Here is a 20,494-nt window from a genome sequence, read left to right as displayed (position 1 = left end):
ACCTACATGGCTAAATCATCTACCAGGGCTGAAGGCTAAGCATACCAAAAAATATATCCTGTAAATTAAAATTTTAAATTGGAGCTAATGTGCTTGGTGAAATTTTCTCAGATTTCCCTTAAACTTTTACGGCCTTAAGTTTTGTGAATAAGACCGTTAATATCTTATTCTTAAATAGTTAAACAATTAAAATAAAATTATCACTTTTTATTTCGTTCGTTTGCGGTAATTTTTCTTTAAAATTAAAAACTATATAATTGATTATTTCGTTTTAATTATTTCCTTCATTCATTCTATGCCTTTCATCCATTATCCTAAATTTATCTCATTTACGTATTTTCATATAGTGTTTCTTTTTCCTTAATTTATTGTTTGATATGCTCAAAAATAACAGCACAAAACTTCCGTTAACACATCCTTTGCAGTGAATACGAATTCTCTGTATGTATGGCAGCCACATGTTCGGCGTGAAATGCAAACGACGAACAGCACATTCATCCCTCCCTTCCATACGTTAACGTTTTGTTTATGGTGAACATAATAAATATAAATATAAATAACAATGCCACACAACTCTGTTGCATCTGGCTTCAGAAATGTGCAACCAATCCTACAACAAATCCAATGAGCAATTCAACACCAACATCAAACGGAGGGATCTTCCAGAAGCAGCAGCATCAAGTTATTACAAGAGACCGTAAAAGAGTACCGGTATCTACACCTAAATGCTTCCATGCATTTATGCCTTCATAGACAATGTGTTAAATTTAGCATATGGACGGACATTCAATAGACCAAATAGCACGCAAGTGCAGCGACCTTTATCACAGCTCATTGTTTTTCCCAAAGAGTCTTTCCCAAAGTGCTTGACAATGAGAACCGGCGTTGAATACAATGCATTCACAGGCCCTCTATGGGGCCCTTTATTAGTTGAGATATGGATTGTATATTCGATTAGTACGACATTTGGTTTATAAAGTTGTGACAGGGCATAATTGTATTTTAAGTACCAAATTTTAGCTAACTCGGGCGAAAATTGAGGCTTCAACCGAACTCAAACCGGTAAAGTGTTTTTATATAGACCCTATATCTACTTATGTGTAAATATGGATGGGATTTGGTTTGAGTATTGGAGGGCTTAGGTGTACTTCACGTACTAAATTTAAAATGTAAGCCACCCAGGTTAAAAGATGTAGCCACTAATGAAGCCCCTCTGAGTCGAAATTGCAGTGAGTTTTGGAGTACCTTAGTGTACCTCAAACGACATTTCAGCCAAATCAAATCAAAACTGAGGAGTCTAGAGAGTCCAATCCGACGATCGGTTAATATGCACTCATAGAAATTTGTTAGTAAAAACAGCAAAACTCTCTGCTAAAAATGGGACAGCACTAATTTGTTGCTAAAACAGCAAACTTTTTCTGCGGTTTTCATATTCAAAAAAAAGATAAAACAAGTAAAAGCGTGCTAAGTTTGGCCGGGCCGAATTTTGGGAACCCACCACCATGGAATCTGTGAAAAATTTATACAAAATAACCTACACATTTCCCAACTTTTAATACCTTCACTAATGTTGACGTAACATGCTGTTCGCCTTCGCTTGAGGACCTCCACAGCAGTGATCATTTCCCTACAACTACCAACATTATTACCGGTTCCAATTGGTCAAACTATAAAGTTATTCCCCGACTGAACCTAAAGAAGGCTACTGGTCATCATACGAGGCTTCAGTTGCCGAGAATTTATATAATGTCCCTACCCTAGCAAATCCAAATAAAGTGAATGCCACCTTCACGAAAGCCATTAGGCTCGCCGCAAATAAGTCCATTCCAACTCCTTGCCCAAAGAGACGACACTTTGTTCCATGGTGGAATATCGAACTCCATTACTTGAGAAAAGAAAAAATTAAAAATTACAGACAATTTTGGAAAAAAACCAACAATGGAAACTCTAATTTTATATAAAAAATCAAATGCTAAATTCAGATATGTGAGCAAAAAATTAAAAATAATTGTTATTTAGACTTTACTAAAACCATCAGCAGGGATTCAACACTATCAGTGGTCTGGAATAAGGTAAATCGTATATCCAACAGGAACACCTCTCATCTATTCACAGCGCATTGAAACCAATAACTCAATTCTCAACGATCCTGTAGACATAGCCAATTACTTTGGTAGTTGTTGGTCTAGTGACTCGTCGGATAATAATTTTTCATCAGAATTTTGCCATGCTAAGAATCAACTACCTTCTAATTTCAGCATTAAAGCATGCAACAAACAAGCTACAATAATTGACACCGACATATGCATGGCGGAATTGTCGTTAGCTTTAAATAAAGTAAAAGGGAATACCGCTGGGCACGACCGCATACCATACGCTTTAATAAAAAACTTGTCGTTATCCAGCAAATCGAAACTGCTCAAGCTATATAATCTTATTTTTAACAACGGTTTCATACCCATTCTTGGAAATCCGCGATTATTATACCCTTGCCTATGCCGGGGAAAAGCAAGACCGACTTTTCCGGATATAGATAGACCTATTTCACTGTTACCTTGTCTCTCAAAAGTGTTAGAACGGATAATTGCTAGCCGATTATCATGGTTCTTAAGCTCCCGCAAATTAATTGCGTTAAATCAAATTGCTTTCAAAACAAATCAGGGCTGTGAGGATGCCCTAATTTATATCGACTATCTTATTACTAAAGCACTTTCTGCCAAAAATCCACGCATCCATCCTTAGCTTTTGATTTTTAAAAAACATACGACCGCATTGGCATTCACATTATTCTGGAATCTCTACAAGCATGGGGAGTTGGATACAAAATATTGAACTTCACCGAATCTTTTTTAACTAGACGAAGCTGTCGCGTAAGAATTAACAACTTCTACTCCGATAATTATCCACTATATAACGGAATACCGCAGGGTTCTCTTCTTTCCGTGGTCCTTTTTCAAATTGCCTTCAATCAAATAAGTACGACAATCTCCAGGGTTAATAACTTATATCGCTGTCTCTATGCGGATGACTTATATATTTTAAGCCCTACCAAAGACAACAATGTCACCAACCATTTTTTTCGAGCATAGTATCCGATATTTTTAACTGGGCCAAAGTTTCAGCTGCCATATTATCATCCAATAAGTCCTCAATACTGTATATTTGCAGGAAACACAACTGCAGGCCTGGTGATCTGTCAGTCCACAACATTAAAATTAAACTTAAAATTCTAGGCATTATATTCGAAAAAAAAATTATCGATGGAAGGAGCAATTGGTATAACTGAAAAAAATCTTATACCTGCCAAAAGCCATACTCATACAAACACCTTGACTTACCTTGTAAAAATGCTAGTACTGAGCAAAATTGATTATGGTCTATTTTTATTTGGAAACCGTCCAAAATCCTCCCTGCTTCAAATAAACTCCCTATATAATAAACGTATTCGAAATAGCATCTACGCCTTTCGTACGACACCCATCAAAACCTTACTTATAGAGTCCAGGCTACCGTCTTTGGAGGAAAAGTTTTTAGATTCTAGATATAGAATTTTACCAAAGATTTTGTTCTTTAACGATAGCATTACCGATATTGAAGTTTCCAAAGTTCTAATAGCAAAAAGGAAACCAAGATTACCATACATATCATGCACGACTGTGTTAAAAATAATGTGTTGAACTTCTGAGAGAAGCTACCCAAATACCGTTTAAAATATCCTGTTTGGATGTATCTAGAACACAGCTGTAAACTCTCTCTTGCGGATTATATCAAAAACAATACTGCGAATGAAATATTCACCCAGCTGCACAGAAAATACGTCTCTCAACATACTGACTGGCAATTCTTATATACAGACGCTTCCAAGGACGATGGTAACACCTCTTATGCAGTTGTTCATAAATTTGGAAATATGCTAGGGGTAAAATGCTTCAACAAGTACTCATCTATATTTACGGCAGAAACAGCTGGCATCTTGCATGCAATTGATCACGCCATAGTTACTAAAAAGAAGACTATAACTATTTCTGACAGCTTGTCAGATTTAAAAGCAGTCACCAATACCTCAAACTGTCTATGGTCATCAATTAATATGATTCGCGACGAACTAATCTTATATATAAAAATCAATTTGTGTTTGTTTGTAGATTTGTTTGTTTGTTCCTTATAGACTCAGAAACGGCTGAACCGATTTTCTTGAAATTTTCACAGATGGTGCATAATGACCCCGTGGTGAATATTGGGTACTACATTTTTTGATATCTGAAGGGGGGGGCGGACCCTCCCCTTACCCTAATTTTCAAAAACGCCAGATCTCAGAGATGGGTGGTGCGAAATTTTGTGTGTTCTCATATAGTACCCTAAAAATAAAAATTTGGTATCCAAATTTCGGATGGGGTACCTAGGGAGCATCCCCACCCTTAAACCTACCAAACATATATTTAGACCGATCACGACAATATGGGACTCAAATGAAAGGTATTTAGGATAAGAAAACGTATCTGATATCCAATTGTCGGACCAAGTGCTAGGGGAACAACCTCAAGCCCCAAAACACCCCTAAATCCGACACATTTACCGACCGTGGCAATATGTGACTCAAATGAAAGGTATTTGCGAGTAGAATACGAATCTGATATCCAAATGTGGGACCACGTTTCTGGAGGTCCACCCTTTTCCCAAAACACCCCCCAAACAGGGCTTATTTACTGGCCATGGGAATATGGGGCTTAAATAAAAAGTATTTGAATTTAGAATACGAATCTGATATCCAAATATGGGATCAAGTGTTTGGGGGGCCGCCTCTCACCAAAAACTTCTCCCAAAGGGGAAAAATTTACGACCATAGCTATATGGGGCTCAAATGAAAGGTCTTTTGGGAGTTAAGCACGAATTTGATATCAATATTAGGGAAAAGTGTCTATGGGGCCACCCCACCCCCACAACACCACCCAAATAGTAAGTATTTTTTGACTATTGCAATATGAGGCTCAAATAAGGCTTTTAAAGTGGAACACGAATCCGATATATATTTTCAAGGCCAACGCACTGAGTGGCCGCCCATCCCCCAAAACACCACCCAAGCCGGCCATGTTTGCCGACTATGGAAATATGGGGCTCAAATTAAAGTTGTGTGGGAGTAGACCACGTATTTGGTATCAACATTAGGGGCCAACTGTCTAGCGGACGTCCCACCACCTTAACAACCCCCAAATAGGACGTATTTGCTCACCAAGATAATTTGGGTCTTAAAGAGAGTGGAACTAAATATTTATAGTTTTTAGGCTGGCTTTTGCAATAAGTTGTTTAAATGAGATTAGAAAACGAATTTTATATCCAATTTTGAGGGCAATGGCAATATGGGGTTCAAATAAATGATATATAGTTATATGAGAATAGATCACTTTGCTGACATATTTTCCGGGCTTAGTGATTGGGGGACCACCCCAATCCCCAAAACCACCCCTTAATCTGGCATATTTAACGACGATACCAATGTGGAGCTTAAATGAAAGGTATTGGGGGGTAGAGCAAGAATTGATACCCATTTTCGGGACCAGTTGTCTGGGGGTCTACCTCTTTCCCACAAACAGCAATTTTTTGCTGACCATCGCAATATGGGCCTCAAATAAAGGTATTTGGGAGTAGAATACGAATTTGATATCCAAATGTAGGACCATGTGTATAGGGCATCACCCCTTTCCCAAAACACTCCCAAAGGGAAAAAAATGTTTCGACCATGCCAATATGTGGCTCAAATGAAAGGTATTTGAGATTAGAAAACGAATTTGATAACCTATTTTGGGGCCATGTGTTTGGGGGACGTCTCATCCTGTAAACTCCTCTTAAGCTTATGGGGTTTAAATAAATGGTATTTGAGAGAGAGCACGATGCTGATATTTTTTCAGGGCCAAGTATCTGGGGGACCACCTCTCCCCCGAAAACACCACTAAATCAGACATCATGAGAATATCGGGCTGAAATGAAGTATTTTTAGAATGGAGTACACCTTACATCCAAACCTCAATTCGTAGACCAATAAAGATCATATAGGATTCAGATAAAGGCACTTATATTGTTAAACTGTTAGTCAAGTTAGCATGGTATTTCACCAAAAGATCTTTAATTGTCGAAAATAAATATTCCAAGGAAACTATTGTTCCATATAAAGTAAAAGAAGGCGCAGCGGAGCGGGCCCGGGTCAGCTAGTTGAATATAAAAACAAGAAAAAGCGTGGTAAGTTCGGCCGAGCCGAATCTTATATACCCTCCACCATGGATCGCATTTGTCGAGTTCTTTTCCCGGCATCTCTTCTTAGACAAAAAATGATATAAGAAAAGATTTGCTCTGCTATTAGAGCGATATCAAGATATGGTCCGGTTTGGACCACAATTAAATTATATGTTGGAGACCTGTGTAAAATTTCAGCCAATTCGAATAAGAATAAGGGGCGCAATTCTCAAGAAGTAAAATAGAGAGATCGATTTATATGGGAGCTGTATCGGGCTATAGACCGATTCAGACCATAATAAACACGTATGTTGATGGTCGTGAGAGGACCGGTCGTACAAAATTTCAAATCGGATAATAATTGCGACCTCTAGAGGCTCAAGAAGTCAATATCGCTTTACATGGCAGCTATATCTGGTTATGAACCGATTTGAACCTTAGTTGACACAGTTGTTGAAAGTAAGAATAAAATACGTCATGCAAAATTTTAGCCAAATCGGATAGGAATTGCGCCCTCTAGAAACTCAAGAAGTCAAGTCCCCAGATCTGTTTATATATGACAGCTATATAAGGTTATGGACCGATTTGAACCATACTTGGCACAGTTGTTAGATATCATAACAAAACACGTCGTGCGAAATTGCATTCCAATCGGATAAGAATTGCGCACTCTAGAAGCTCAAGAAGTCAAGACCCAAGATCGGTTTATATGGCAGCTATATCAAAACATGGAGCGATATGGCCCATTTACAATACATACCGATCTACACTAATAACAAGTATTTGTGCAAAATTTCAAGAGGCTAGCTTTACTTTTTCGGAAGTTAGCGTGCTTTCGACAGACAGACAGACGGACGGACGGACATGGATAGATCGACATAAAATGTCGCGACGATCAAGAATATGTATGCTGTATAGGGTCTCAGACGAATATTTCGAGTAGTTACAAACAGAATGGTGGAGGGTATAATAAAATCATTCTTTCCTGGATACACGGGCATGTTGGTCTGACCCCGGGAATCTACATGCAGACTCCGCGGCTAAATATGGGTGCTCTACACCGCTGATAACAGATCCATTAACTGAAAGAATGGATTTTAACAGGAAACTTCTATTGAACTATGGAACTTCAAAAACAACACCCCATACAGTGTAATAAATTCTAGCAACGAAACGCCAGTTTACCCCACAAATATTGATAAGAGAAAAATTCGGATTTTTAGCCGTCTTAGGATGGGCCATACCAATGCAACACATCGACACCTGCTAGATAAAAATTTAAATCACTCTTGTCCGAAATGTGGTAACCCTCCATCTGTAAAACACTTCATAAAAACATGCGTTTCTCTTACTCAATATCAACGTACAATTCTTAGGAACCCGTTTATTGAAAATATCAACATAGTATTCAATTTTATAATACATTCTAATTTAACTATCTGAGTAAAAATTATATGTTATAAACAAATTCTTGTAACTGTTTAAGCTGATGACCACAGCAGCCAATGCTTCTCCCTTTCTGTGTTTGAGCATATATTTATTATATGTTGGAACTAATAATTAAATAAATAAATTTAGTTGAAGGGCATTATTTTATTCTACATACCGAACTTCTGTCAAACCAGCAAACATTAAAGTTTCTAGAAACCGAACAAGGATGATCGAGAGACCGGTTCACATGGGAGCTATACCAGGTAATAGACTGACTTTGGCCGTACTTAGCACAGTTGTTTGAAGTCATAACAAATCACTACATGCAAAATTTCAGCAAATCTGACAAAATTTGGGGGTTGTAAGGACTCAAGAAGTCAAATCGGAAGATCGGTTTATGAAAGATATTCGGGAGTAGAGTATGAACATGATATTAAAAAGTCAAATCGGAAGATCGGTTTATGAAAGATATTCGGGAAGCTGTACCAAGCCCAAAACCGGCCCAAAAGTACTGACCAACATCGAAAGTGGCCCGTCGGGACAACATGGGACTCAAATGAAAGGCGCTGCCCCAAGCTCAAAACCGCACCAAAAGAACCGCCCAAAAACGAAAGTGGTCCGATCGAGACGACATGGGTACGAGTATGATTATCGAATATTAAAAATTGAGTGTAATTACCAGGGGCCGCCCTAAAAACAAAACCGTTCAAGTGGCCATATTAGACGATCATAATAATATGGGACTCAAATAAAAAGTGTTCGGGAGTAGACTACAAATATAGTATTACAGCTATATAACAGCTAGTAAATAAATAAAAACAAGTTAAAACGTGCTAGGTTCGGCCGGGCCGGTTCTTGGGTACCCTTGGGTAATACCCCATTCAGATTGTTTTCAATTATTTTGTAACAATCAAATCGAGATGTGATTGCAGCTTCTATGGTCTCAAGAATTCATAGCGGGGTAGCGACATTTAAGGGGGCCTCTGTCATTAGACAGACCGATTCGTATCATACTTGGCACGGATGCTGGAAGTTAAAACAGAAGTTTTTGTGCCAAATTTCAAATCGGATGAAAATTGAGGCATCTAAGGGCTCAAGTAGACATATCCGAGACCAATATCAGTTTATAAACCGATTGGGGTCATATTCAGCACCAATGTTGGAAGTCAGAATAGAAGTCCTTGAGACAACTTTCAGACAAATCGGACCAAATTGGGGATCTGTTTGTACGGGGGCGAAATCAGTTTACAGACCGTTTCGGATCTTACTCGGCACGAATGTTGGAAGTCAAAACAGAGGCCCACGTACCAAATTTCAGCAAAACAGAAAAAAATTGAGATTTCCAGGGGTTCAAGATGTCAAATCCGGGAATCGGTTTATATGGGAGCTATATCAGTTTTTAAACCAATTCGGATCATACTTGGCACGTATGTTGGAAGTCATTACACAGCCCGTGGCATAAAAGGAGCTGTAAAAATATATTTGCCGTTCTGTTGGGAGGCCTTAAATCTTAATTGAGATAAAAAACTTCCTTGCCATAAATGGCCAACGGCGTTGTCAAAGTAGGCAAGATCAAAACTGCGATCAAAAATCAAAGAGTGCCGTCCTATTCAAGTATTAACTCAACAGTATGGGGTCTCCTTTTTATGCCGAGTCCGAACGGCGTGCCACTTAGTGACACCACTTGCTAAATCAACTTTAACATTGAAGGATACCTTACAAATGTATTCAGCTTAAGTAAGGAGATAACCACCGCTGAACAATTTTTCTGATGTTCAACGCCGAGATTTGAACCCAGGTATTCAGGCTATGGTGGCTTCCCCTATACACGGAGTGAAATATCGTTGTATATTATTTATTCTTATTTTTTTTTTTTTTGAAGACGTTTTTAGGGCCTTAGACAGAATAGCCCTGCATATTGCGTAAACTGAGAGTGAGTGTGTTGTCTTTGTCTCCTCCAGTTCGGATGGATGGATTCATTAGCATGAACTTGATTTCGATGGTGATGGCTGGCGTTTTCATTTCATCTGCGCTGTTTCATTTAATGCCTGGCGGCAGCAAACGACGAATACTGGCAATAATACTCCGTAGCGGAGAAGTAGATCTATTTCCAGATCGTTTTATGCTTGTTCTTGCGAAGGTATTGTTTATGTTTTTATAAATAACGGAAGGATGGACGGAGTTTGTTTTCAATATTTTCTCTTTGCCACTTGGATGATGGATGTACAGCGTGTCGCTGTTTGCCCTTGTAGAGCTTCTTTTTTGTTTGGTTGCAACATCCATGTTGCACACACTCAGATGAGGACACTTGCCCCTGATGGGGGGCCATAAATATTGTAAAAGAAAAACAAAGAAGAAAAAACAAAAGGTCTAGAAAATAGTGTTGATTTTCTCAAATAGTTTCTATGTCTCATCTTGGGCTAATGTGATATACGAGGGTGGCAGTAAAATTTTAGTATTCTGCCTAAGAGATTTGGAATACTAATTAATGTACTACATACCCACTTTGTGAAAGCTAGAGTATTATAAGGATTAGTTGCTTTTTATTTTAGAAAGTTTCAGAGATCAAAGCAAAGGATCATATATCATATAAATAATTCTAAAGGGAGCTGCAAAGGTCAAAGGTAAAACATAAATCTTGGCAAAGCATAGCTATGAAGTCTTTATGCTTTTTGAAAAATTCGAGACTCAATAGGAGAAATGACCTTTCCAAGTTCATTTAGATAATGAAATGCCTGCCTAGGCGGCTAGGATAGCATGCTTGAAGAGGATTTTATGTTGTTATTATCTAGGAACTATGGACGTGTGGAGGAGTAGTTTGTAGGGTAATAATTCCCAAATTTGAACTACTGTAGGTTTCCGGGAATGAGAGACACAGAGCCACAGAGTAGTAGCCAGCCTTGAAATTAAAAAGTTTCATTACTGGCTGCCTTCCTTATATATGGCACACGATTCAGAAATGCCGCCTTCAAGCCTTGAGTTGCTGGTTGAAGCCGCTTTTGCAGCTTTTGCAAAAGAACCTCGTTGAGAGAAGTGATGCTAATGAAAAACAATCACCATTTATGGGTAAGTTCGGTTATCAATGAAAGGAGTAAACTGCTTATCGAAGTAAGAGCTATTGAAAACAATTAAGGATTCTGTAAGAAGCACGGAATTCCTAACTTAAAATTTTCTTTTTAGAGATTACTTTATAGTTTTTAGAGCGCACAACAAGCCGATTACTGGCTTAGGTGTATGTCCATAGTGGCATGGGGCGGATTAATATCTGCACCCTCTTTTCAACTTAACCTAACCTAACCTAACCTATCGAAGCAATAAAGGAAATAATCCGACCTTTATTGCAAGGAACGCATAAAAGGTAGATTGTATCATGGAATATCAGCGGAAGAATATGTGGTTGGGAAATGTTCGACAATCACAGCTTCTCTGATCGTCGATACTAAAGACCTATGAAGCTATAAGGTCTTGTGTCGCTTCAAAAGTCCACCTACTGTTCAAAACCCAGGTGGATTTAAAGGACGGCTCGTTTGTGCATTACAGCCGCACTGAGGACGACACCATCTGAAGCACTGAATTGAATGCTGCTCCTTATCATTGGTGCATCTATACTGGATAAATTGCTGCGAGCACTGCTGTCAGGCTGTGGTCATGCAGCGCCTGCGGACACTATAGTGCTATCTTTGATACGATGCCCGATGTTGTGAATTACATAGTGCGAATTACACATTTCCGGGGCCGCTTTTTGATAAAAAATTACTGTACCATTATTCCTGATAGAACCGTTTGGTAATAAAAGTTACATAGACTTCTATACGGATGGTTCTAAACTAGACGACCAGGTACAGGGGGACTTTGGGGCGTACTCTGAAGAACAAGGACTGGTCATATCGAGAAGGTTACCCGACCAATGCAGTGTAGTGAAGATACTTGCAATTAAGAAAGTGGCGGAATGGCTAAGCTATAATGTAATAACACCGATTGGACTGGACTGGTCATATCGAGAAGGTTACCCGACCAATGTAGTGTAGCGAAGATACTTGCAATTAAGGAAGTGGTGGAATGGCTAAACTATAATGTAATTACACCAATTGGCATAAATATCTTTTCGGACAGCCACTAAATCTCTGGGTAACGTATTTCTGGATTCAAAAAATTTAGTTTAAAATTCACCTGTTCAGGGTTGCAGGCCACAGAGATATCCCAGGGAATTGTAGAGCAGACGAGATTGCGAGACTAGGAACTACCTTACACATTCAAGCGGAACTGAAATCTTTTGGTATGCCTCTAGCGACATATAAGTTAAGTCGTCAGGATCAGGCCCGTAGAGCAACGAATGATAGATGGTCACAAAGGATGGGATGTAAGCATTCCAAAATTATGTGGGCTACTCTTGACTTGAAAAGCTCTACCGCTTTGCTGTCGCTGGCTAGAACAGGCGTGTCAGTCATAGTGTCCGTCATGAAAGGTCACTGTAAGATCGGAAAACAGGCTGACAGACTGAAGGTCTGCAAAAGCTGTGAGGATGTCGAGGAAGAGAAGAATATTTGCTGTACGCTGTTCCTTTTGGCAAGAAGAAGAAGTTCCACTTTAGGTTCTAATTTTTTAGGGATATAGGATGAAAGAGAAGTGAACAGAATGGAATTCCCATCAATGGCATGGCACGTTAAACAATACCCTCCACATGTAACAGGTTCTTGAATGAGTTTTTCAAATATATAGGAGCTCTTTCAAGTTATGGACCGTATATGTCATGTCTTTCAGAAAAATTACCAAGTTATAAATTTCAGCCAAATCGGATTGTTTGGAACATACTTGGGGCGGCTGTTGCAAGTCTTAGCAAAACTCTACGTGCAAAATTTCTGCCAAATCGGGTGATAATTGCGCCTTCTAGAGTCTCAAGAAGATCGATTTGTATGGCATCTATATTAGGTTATATACCGATTTGAACCATACTTGGGACATTTGCAGGAAGCCAAAACAAAACACCTCACTTAAAATTTCAGCCAAATCGTATAAGGATTGCACTCTCTGGATGCTCAAGAAGTCAAGATCCGAGATCGTCTTATATGGCAGCTACATCAGGTTATGGACCAATTTAGATCCTACTCGGCACTGTTGTTGGAAGTCATAATAAAACACCTCACATAGAATTTCAGCCCATTCGAATAAGAATTGCGCCTCCTAGAGGCTCAAGAAGTCAAAATCCGCAATTGGTTTATATGGCAAAATTTGCAAATTTTGCCCATGAACATTCCATTAAAGAACAGGGGCAAACTTCTCACGTATCAATGAGTGAAGTCCGATTCAATTTTAAGCTCAATGATAACGGACCTCCTTTTTATAGCCAAGTCCGTACGGCGTGCCGCAGTACAACACCTCTTTGGAGAGAAGTTTTTACATAGTATTGGCATAACATAGTACCTCATAAATGGTGCCAGCATTAGGAGGGGAAAACCACCGTTGAAAAATTTGTTGATGATCTCGCCAGGATCCTAGTTTATATGGCAGCTATATCAAAACATGGACCCATATGGTCCATTTACAATCCCAACTGATCTGCAACAATATTTGTACAAAATTTCAAGCGCCTATCTTTACTCCTTTGATAGTTAGCGTGCTTTTGACAGACAGACAGACGGACGGACATGGTTAAATCGACTTGGCAGTCAAGTTTTTGTTGGGTCTCAATTCAATATTTCCATATTTTATTAGCGGAATGACGAAATTTGTATACCCCCATCCTATGGTGGAGCGTAACAAAACAACGTTTACTTAAGATGCAGATGCTCCGGCTGTGGAATGTTTTTTAATATGAACCGGATGAAAGTTCAAGCACAAGAGGACACAGAAACTTTGTAAAAGATCTAGGGAGGAAAAATTTTACGCAAAATAAATTTATTTGAAGGGCATAATATTACTCTTTTTTTTCGAAATTTCTGCCAAACCAGGAAATATTAAAGCTCCTAGGAGCCGAAAAAGCATAATCGAAAGATCAGTTTATATGGAAGTTATATCAGGTTATAGACCAATTTGGACCGCACTTGGCAAAAATTTTGGAAAAAGCCTAAGTGCAAAATTATAACCTAATCGGACGAAAATTCCAGCTTCTAGGGGCTGAAGACTGAGCTGCAAACCATCGATTAATGGCGTCAATATCGCTCATTTTTTCGTTAAATATACCATTTTTTTATAAAATATTTTGTTTAAACCATAATTCATTACCTAAACGTAAGTTTCAAAACTAAGACAAAACAAGTAAAAGCGTGCTAAGTTCGGCCGGGCCGAATCTTATATACCCTCCACCATGGATCGCATTTGTTGAGTTGTTTTCCAGGCATCTCTTCTTAGGCTATTGACACAGTTGTTGAAAGTAAAAATGAAAAACGTCATGCAAAATTTCAGCCAAATCGGATAGGAATTGCGGCCTCTAGAAGCTGAAGAAGTCAAATCCCCAGATCTGTTTATATGACAGCTATATCAGGTTATGGACCGATTTAAACCATACTTGGCACAGTTATTGGATATCATAACAAAACACGTCGTGCGAAATTCCATTCCAATCGGATAAGAATTGCGCTCTCTAGAGGCTCAAGAAGTCAAGACCCCAGATCGGTTTATATGGCAGCTATATCAGGTTATGAACCGATTTGAACCATACTTGGCACAGTTATTGGATATAATAACAAAACACGTCGTGCAAAATTTCATTCCAATCGGATAAGAATTGCGCACTCTAGAGGGTCAAGAAGTCAAGACCCAAGATCGGTTTATATGGCAGCTATATCAGGTTATGGACCGATTTGAACCATACTTGGCACATTTGTTGGATATCATAACAAAACACGTCGTGCAAAATTTCATTCTGATCGGATAAGAATTGCGCACGCTAGAGGCTCAAGAAGTCAAGACCCATGATCGGTTTATATGACAGCTATATCAGGTTAGGAACCGATTTGAACCATACTTGGCACAGTTGTTGGATATCATAACAAAACACGTCGTGCAAAATTTCATCCCAATCGGATAAGAATTGCGCACTCTAGAGGCTCAAGAAGTCAAGACCCAAGATCGGTTTATATGGCAGCTATATCAAAACATGGACCGATATGGCCCATTTACAATACCAACCGACCTACACTAATAAGAAGTATTTGTGCAAAATTTCAAGCGGCTAGCTTTACTCCTTCGGAAGTTAGCGTGCTTTCGACAGACAGACGGACGGACGGACATGGCTAGATCGACATAAAATGTCGCGACGATCAAGAATATATATACTTTATGGGGTCTCAGACGAATATTTCGAGTAGTTACAAACAGAATGACGAAATTAGTATACCCCCCATCTTATGGTGGAGGGTATAACAATAAAAAGGTATGAATTTGTCTTACTTTTTCTCATCTTGTGGCATCTGTCGCAACCGCGCTTTTATTTTGACCTTAATAGAAGACGAGTCAACCAATCTCTCAAATATAGCTCGAGTATAGGTGATTGCCTGTTATAGTTATCCAGGTATCTAATAGATATTCTCAAGCTAGGCGCGGTCTAATTTACGCGTTTTTATGTTTTTTCTTCGAAAATATACATATTTATACACTACAACCACTACTGTTGTACAGGGTATTATAACTTAGTGCATTTGTTTGTAATACCCAGAAGGAAAAGAGATACCCCCTTGGTAAGCATACCGATTGATACCGAATTACTTTCTGATTCGATTTAGCTATGTCCGTTTGTCTGTCCGTCTGTCCATGTTAATTTGTGCACGAACTACAGGTCGCAGTTTTCATCCGATCGTCTTCAAATTTGGTACAGGCATGTTTTTCGCCCGATTTTAACTTTTTTTAACTAGAGTCCCAGCAAGCGCATTTATTGACCAATCTTGCCAAAATTTTGCAAAACACTTTCCTATACGACTACCACAATATCTGAGAATATTGCTCGAAATGGGTTCAGATTTAGATATAGCTCCCATATATATGTTCGTCCGATTTTAAGAAATATTCCAATAAAGTGCTCATTTTTTAACCGATTCTCTCGTAATTTGGCAGGAAGTTTTTTCTTATATCCTTCGGCATTACTGGTTAATTTCATAGAAATCGGTCCAGATTTAGATATAGCTGCCATATATGTATATTGCCCGATTTTCACTCCAAGAGCCACTGCAAGCGCATTTATTGACCAATCTTGCCAACACTTTGCTCGACGACTTCCACAATATCTGAGAAGTTTGCTTGAAATCTGTTCAGCATTAGATATAGCTCCCATATATATGCTCGTCAGATTTTGGGTAATTTGCATTAATGTTGTCATTTGTCTACCGTAATTATAACAATTTGAACATATTTGTTCGAAATTGAATACGGATTGTTTAATAACCCATCTGAAAACATCCGACGAGGTCCATTAAAATTGGACGTAGGTTAGGTTGAAAAAAGGGTGCAGATATTAATCCGCCCCATGCCACTATGGACATACACCTAAGCCAGTAATCGGCTTGTTGTGCGCTCTAAATACAAAAAAAGTAACCTCGAAAAAGAAAATCTAACAAAGGAATTCCATGCTACTTACAAAATCCTTAATTGTTTTCCATACCACACCCCTAAGTTGGTGTTTGTCTGGTATAGGGTCCCCACCTAAGTGCTGGTATCTGTTAGACGCAAAAGCCGGCCAGTGACAAAGGAAATGCTCTAACGTCTTATCATCTTCCCCGCATGCCCTACACATGCTATCACTTGCCGCACCGATTTTACATAAGTGAGCTCGTGGTCCCATGTGTCGCGTTATGATACCAATAGCTATACCGACCTCCTTCTTACTTCCTTTCAGTAATAGCCTGGTCTTCTCACGATCTGGATCCCCCTATAGGATTTTCGCCGCCCTAACGACCGTTTCGCTGTTCCACAATGTTGCATGCGCATTCGTTGCCCACTCTCTTAACCCGGACTGCGTCGATCCGAAAGGCTTCTGGTTAACTAAGTTTATTGACGTCCTCTTGCCTTCACCGCCGAAACATCTGCCCTTTCATTTCCCCTTACTCCGTTATGGCCCGGCAGCAAAACGATGCGGATGTTAATCCCCTTCTTACACTGCAAGACTGTTCGTGACCTTACAGTCCTGGTTGCCCTTATGGCAATTTTACTGTCGGTAAAGATGTTCACACTCGACGTCCTCGCGTTAGCACCACACCACCTCACACATTCCGTGATCGCCCGGATCTCCGCCTGCAGGATCATATTATGGTCAGGCAGTCCAAAACAGATCTCAGTCCCTGGGTTCTCAATGTAGACTCCAGGCCCATTCTGTTCTTTAGCTTTGATCCATCCGTGTAACATGATCTTCCAGATGGCAATACTAGGGTTCCGTCAATCCAAGACTGTGCCAAGACAGCCGTGCCTCGCACTCGACTTCAAGGTTTATCTCAGGTATCCGATCGCAAATCTCTTCCCTACCTTCCAAGTTTCCTATCGTAGCCTCGATTATACCGTGATGGTATGAGCTGCTCCCATCCTCAATCCATTCTCCCATCGCCTTAAGTCTCATAGCCGTAGTGGCTGCCTCACACTCAATTTGTATGTCAATGGGTCGGATATCTAGAATAGTCTCCAGTGCCCTATTGGGCGTGGTCCTCATCGCTCCGCCTATGCCAAGACAACATGTCCTCTGAACCTGTTGTATGGTCCTTATGTTGAACTTTTTCTCCATAGCAGTCCACCAAACTACTGAGACGTAAGTAAGTATTGGTCGAATCACGCTCCTGTAGAGCAAGTAGACTACTTGGATTTAGGCCCCATTTCGAGCCTACGGCCCGTCTGCATAGTGCCTAACATCTGTGAGCCTTCTCAGTACGCTCCTGAATGTGACATTTCCAATTCATTTTCCTGTGCAAGATCACATCTAAGTATTTGACCTACTCGGGTATCGAAATCGTCTTATTGAGGAAACGTGGTGCGTTAAAGTGGACATAGCTCCCACATTACTATTAAGGTAGGTGTAGGGTATTATACAGTCGGCACCGTCCGACTTTTGCCCTTCCTTACTGGCTTTATAATATATTTAACAAATTTGTTGATTCCATTGATAGTGTCGATAGTTAAGAGGAAAAATATCGAATGTAGCGAATATCGATGGCACTATCGATAATATCTATATTTTGTTTTTTTTTTTTGTCTAAGTATCGATTGCTATTTTTTCTATCAGTACTATCGGCTAAGTAAAATTTTTTGCAAAAATTAACAAAAATATGCCATCCGACCCTGAATGTGTATACTATAAAATACATTTCTGCTATAGAGGGCGCAATTTTCAATTTTTAACAATGATTTTTCTCTTGACTTCCAACTGACTTAATTGCAAATGCAAATTTTGCCCATGCACATTCCACTAAGGAACAGGGGCAAACTTCTCGCATATCAATGAGTGCAGTCCGATTCTAGTTTTAAGCTCAATGATAAGGGGCCTTCTTTTTTATAGTCGAGTCCGAACGGCGTGCCGCAGTGCGAGACCTCTTTGGTGAGAAGTTTTACATGGTATAGTACCTCACAAATGTTGCCAACGTTAGGAGGGGAAAACCAACATTGAAATTTTTTCTGATGGTCTCGCCAGGATTCCAACCCAGGCGTTCAGTGTCATAGGCTGACATGCTACGGTGGCCTCCAACTGACTTTATTAAATTTGGTTTTATTCGGTCTGTGCATTGATATTGCTTCTATATAAATCGATCACATGATTTTTACTTCTCGTTTTCGTTTGAAATGTAGGTGATGGAAAATTAACGATAGTTTCAAAAGTATCGAATGTTGGAATTATCGATAGTTTGCCAGCTCTAAGCTCTACTCAAGACATGAAATCGGGAGATCGGTTTCTTGGGGAGCTATATCAGGTTATAGACCGATTTGAACGGTACATGGCATGGTTATTGGAAGTCGTAGCAGAATCACTAGATTAGTAAACCCCCATCTTAGGGTGGTGGGTATAAAAATGCAAAAAGAGAACTTTTTCCAAACCAAATTACTTAGGTTAATGTGTAGAGGAACACATTTTCCAAACGTTGACTTTTTCAATAAACACAAAGTCAATTGTCTGACCAATTGAAAATATCATATCTATACTTCAAGGTATGTATTTCACAAAACAAAAATAGACCCAAAATGATTACGCATAGATAGGAGCATGTATTGGGTTGCCCAAAAAGTAATTGCGGATTTGTTAAAAGAAAGTAAATGCATTTTTAATAAAACTTAGAATGAACTTTAATCAAATATACTTTTTTTACACTTTTTTTCTAAAGCAAGCTAAAAGTAACAGCTGATAACTGACAGAAGGAAGAATGCAATTACAGAGTTACAAGCTGTGAAAGAATTTGTCAACGCCGACTATATGAAAAATCCGCAATTACTTTTTGGGCAACCCAATAGATAATAAAATTCTATTTCCTCCATCTCTCTCTCTCTCTCCAAAAAAAAAAAACTATTTTGAAGCACAGAACTTGGTGAAGAAACAATGTGGAACCTTTATGGACTGTTAAATGTATCCGAACATAACATTGATCTTTTATAGCTGTATAGTATGTTTATATGTATATATCGTGTGTAGCTGTGGGTGTGAGGGTGTACAAATTCCAATGTTGGCACAACGCTGTTGTTTCTCCAACAACTGTCATAGAAATGCAAGTCAGAAGTAAAACAGAAAACTATTAATTCCTTATCTTGACGGCAATATAATTAATAATGATAAGAAATAATGAAAACAATTTTGCCAATGCATCTTTTTGCACCAAAGCCTTAAAGTATGCCAAACTTAGTTGGACAGAATTGTTGAGGAATTTTTGAAAATCCTAAACAAGGTGTCACAATTAGGAACAGAATTTACATGTGTTGTATACATTAGGTACTTACTGGAGAACTTCATTTTTGTTGGGTGCAACTAACCTGAAAATAAAATAAAACAGCAATTTAGTAAATGTTATCTGTGCGTCTTATGAATATTATGAAAATCTGTTGTTTTAACGCTACAATAAAGAAATTAAAGTGAACCTTGTTTTAAACGAATAAACTTCATTTATAGCCGTTTGGACTAGGCTATAAAAAGCAGGTCCTTTAACATTGAACTTAAATTTGAATCGTACAGCACTCATTGATATGTGAGAAGTTTGCCCCCTGTTCCTTAATGGAATGTTCGAGATATTCACACTTGTCGGGACTGCATTAAAACCAGGGCTGCGGAGTCATGTCAGTATGGCTCGACTCCGGGAAGATTGCACGACTCCCACTCCGAGCACTTAAATTTGTATTTTTTAACATCAAATTTTTTAAAAAATTTAAAAAATAAAAATCCTTGTATTTTCTAAGCCACTACACTTAAAAAAAATAATTTTCTTAATATTTATGATTATAGACGGCAAAAATTTTCCAAAAGAGAGAAAATTTTTTGTTTGCTTTTTTGAGCTATTAACCAGTAAGGAAAGGCAAAAGTCGGGCGGCGCCGACTGTATAATACCCTACACCTACCCTATAAGTACAATGTGGGAGCTATATCCAATTTTGAACAAATTTTGATGGATATCGGCAGATGTTTTCAGATGAGTTACTAAACAATCCGTATCAAATTTCGAGCAAATATGGTCCCCTAACCGCCAACAAGATGTAAGTGCCAAAATCAAAACTTTACAGGAGAAGGTTTTTATTTAATAAATCATAGAATATCTGAAATATGATTTTTGCATATGTATCACTTCTTTGGCTGATGCATATAGTGGTAAAAAAATTTTGTGCATTTGAATCATCTTTTTCGCTGTCATATAAATGACCTCGTTTTAAGTAATTTAGAGGTAAGTGC

General features: G+C 38.8%; 1 protein-coding gene across 3 annotated transcripts in view; it reads right to left on the bottom strand.

The window, feature by feature from the left end:
- Positions 1–20,494, bottom strand: part of LOC106085461 (spectrin alpha chain, non-erythrocytic 1) — a 262,696-nt gene that overhangs the window by 99,588 nt on the left and 142,614 nt on the right. For 2 of the 3 annotated variants that reach the window (XM_059361018.1, XM_059361019.1), the window contains exon 4: positions 19,555–19,587. The exons of the other annotated variant lie outside the window; for it this stretch is intronic. In XM_059361018.1, the coding sequence (XP_059217001.1) occupies positions 19,555–19,567 (13 nt within the window). In that variant the 5' untranslated portion in view covers positions 19,568–19,587. The remainder of the gene's footprint in view (positions 1–19,554; positions 19,588–20,494) is intronic. 3 annotated transcript variants of the gene reach the window in all.

This window comes from Stomoxys calcitrans, chromosome 1 (genome assembly GCF_963082655.1).
Source record: "Stomoxys calcitrans chromosome 1, idStoCalc2.1, whole genome shotgun sequence".
NCBI lineage: Eukaryota > Metazoa > Arthropoda > Insecta > Diptera > Muscidae > Stomoxys > Stomoxys calcitrans.
Note: the sequence above shows the minus strand (reverse complement) of the source record. Positions and strands in the feature narration are given on the sequence as shown.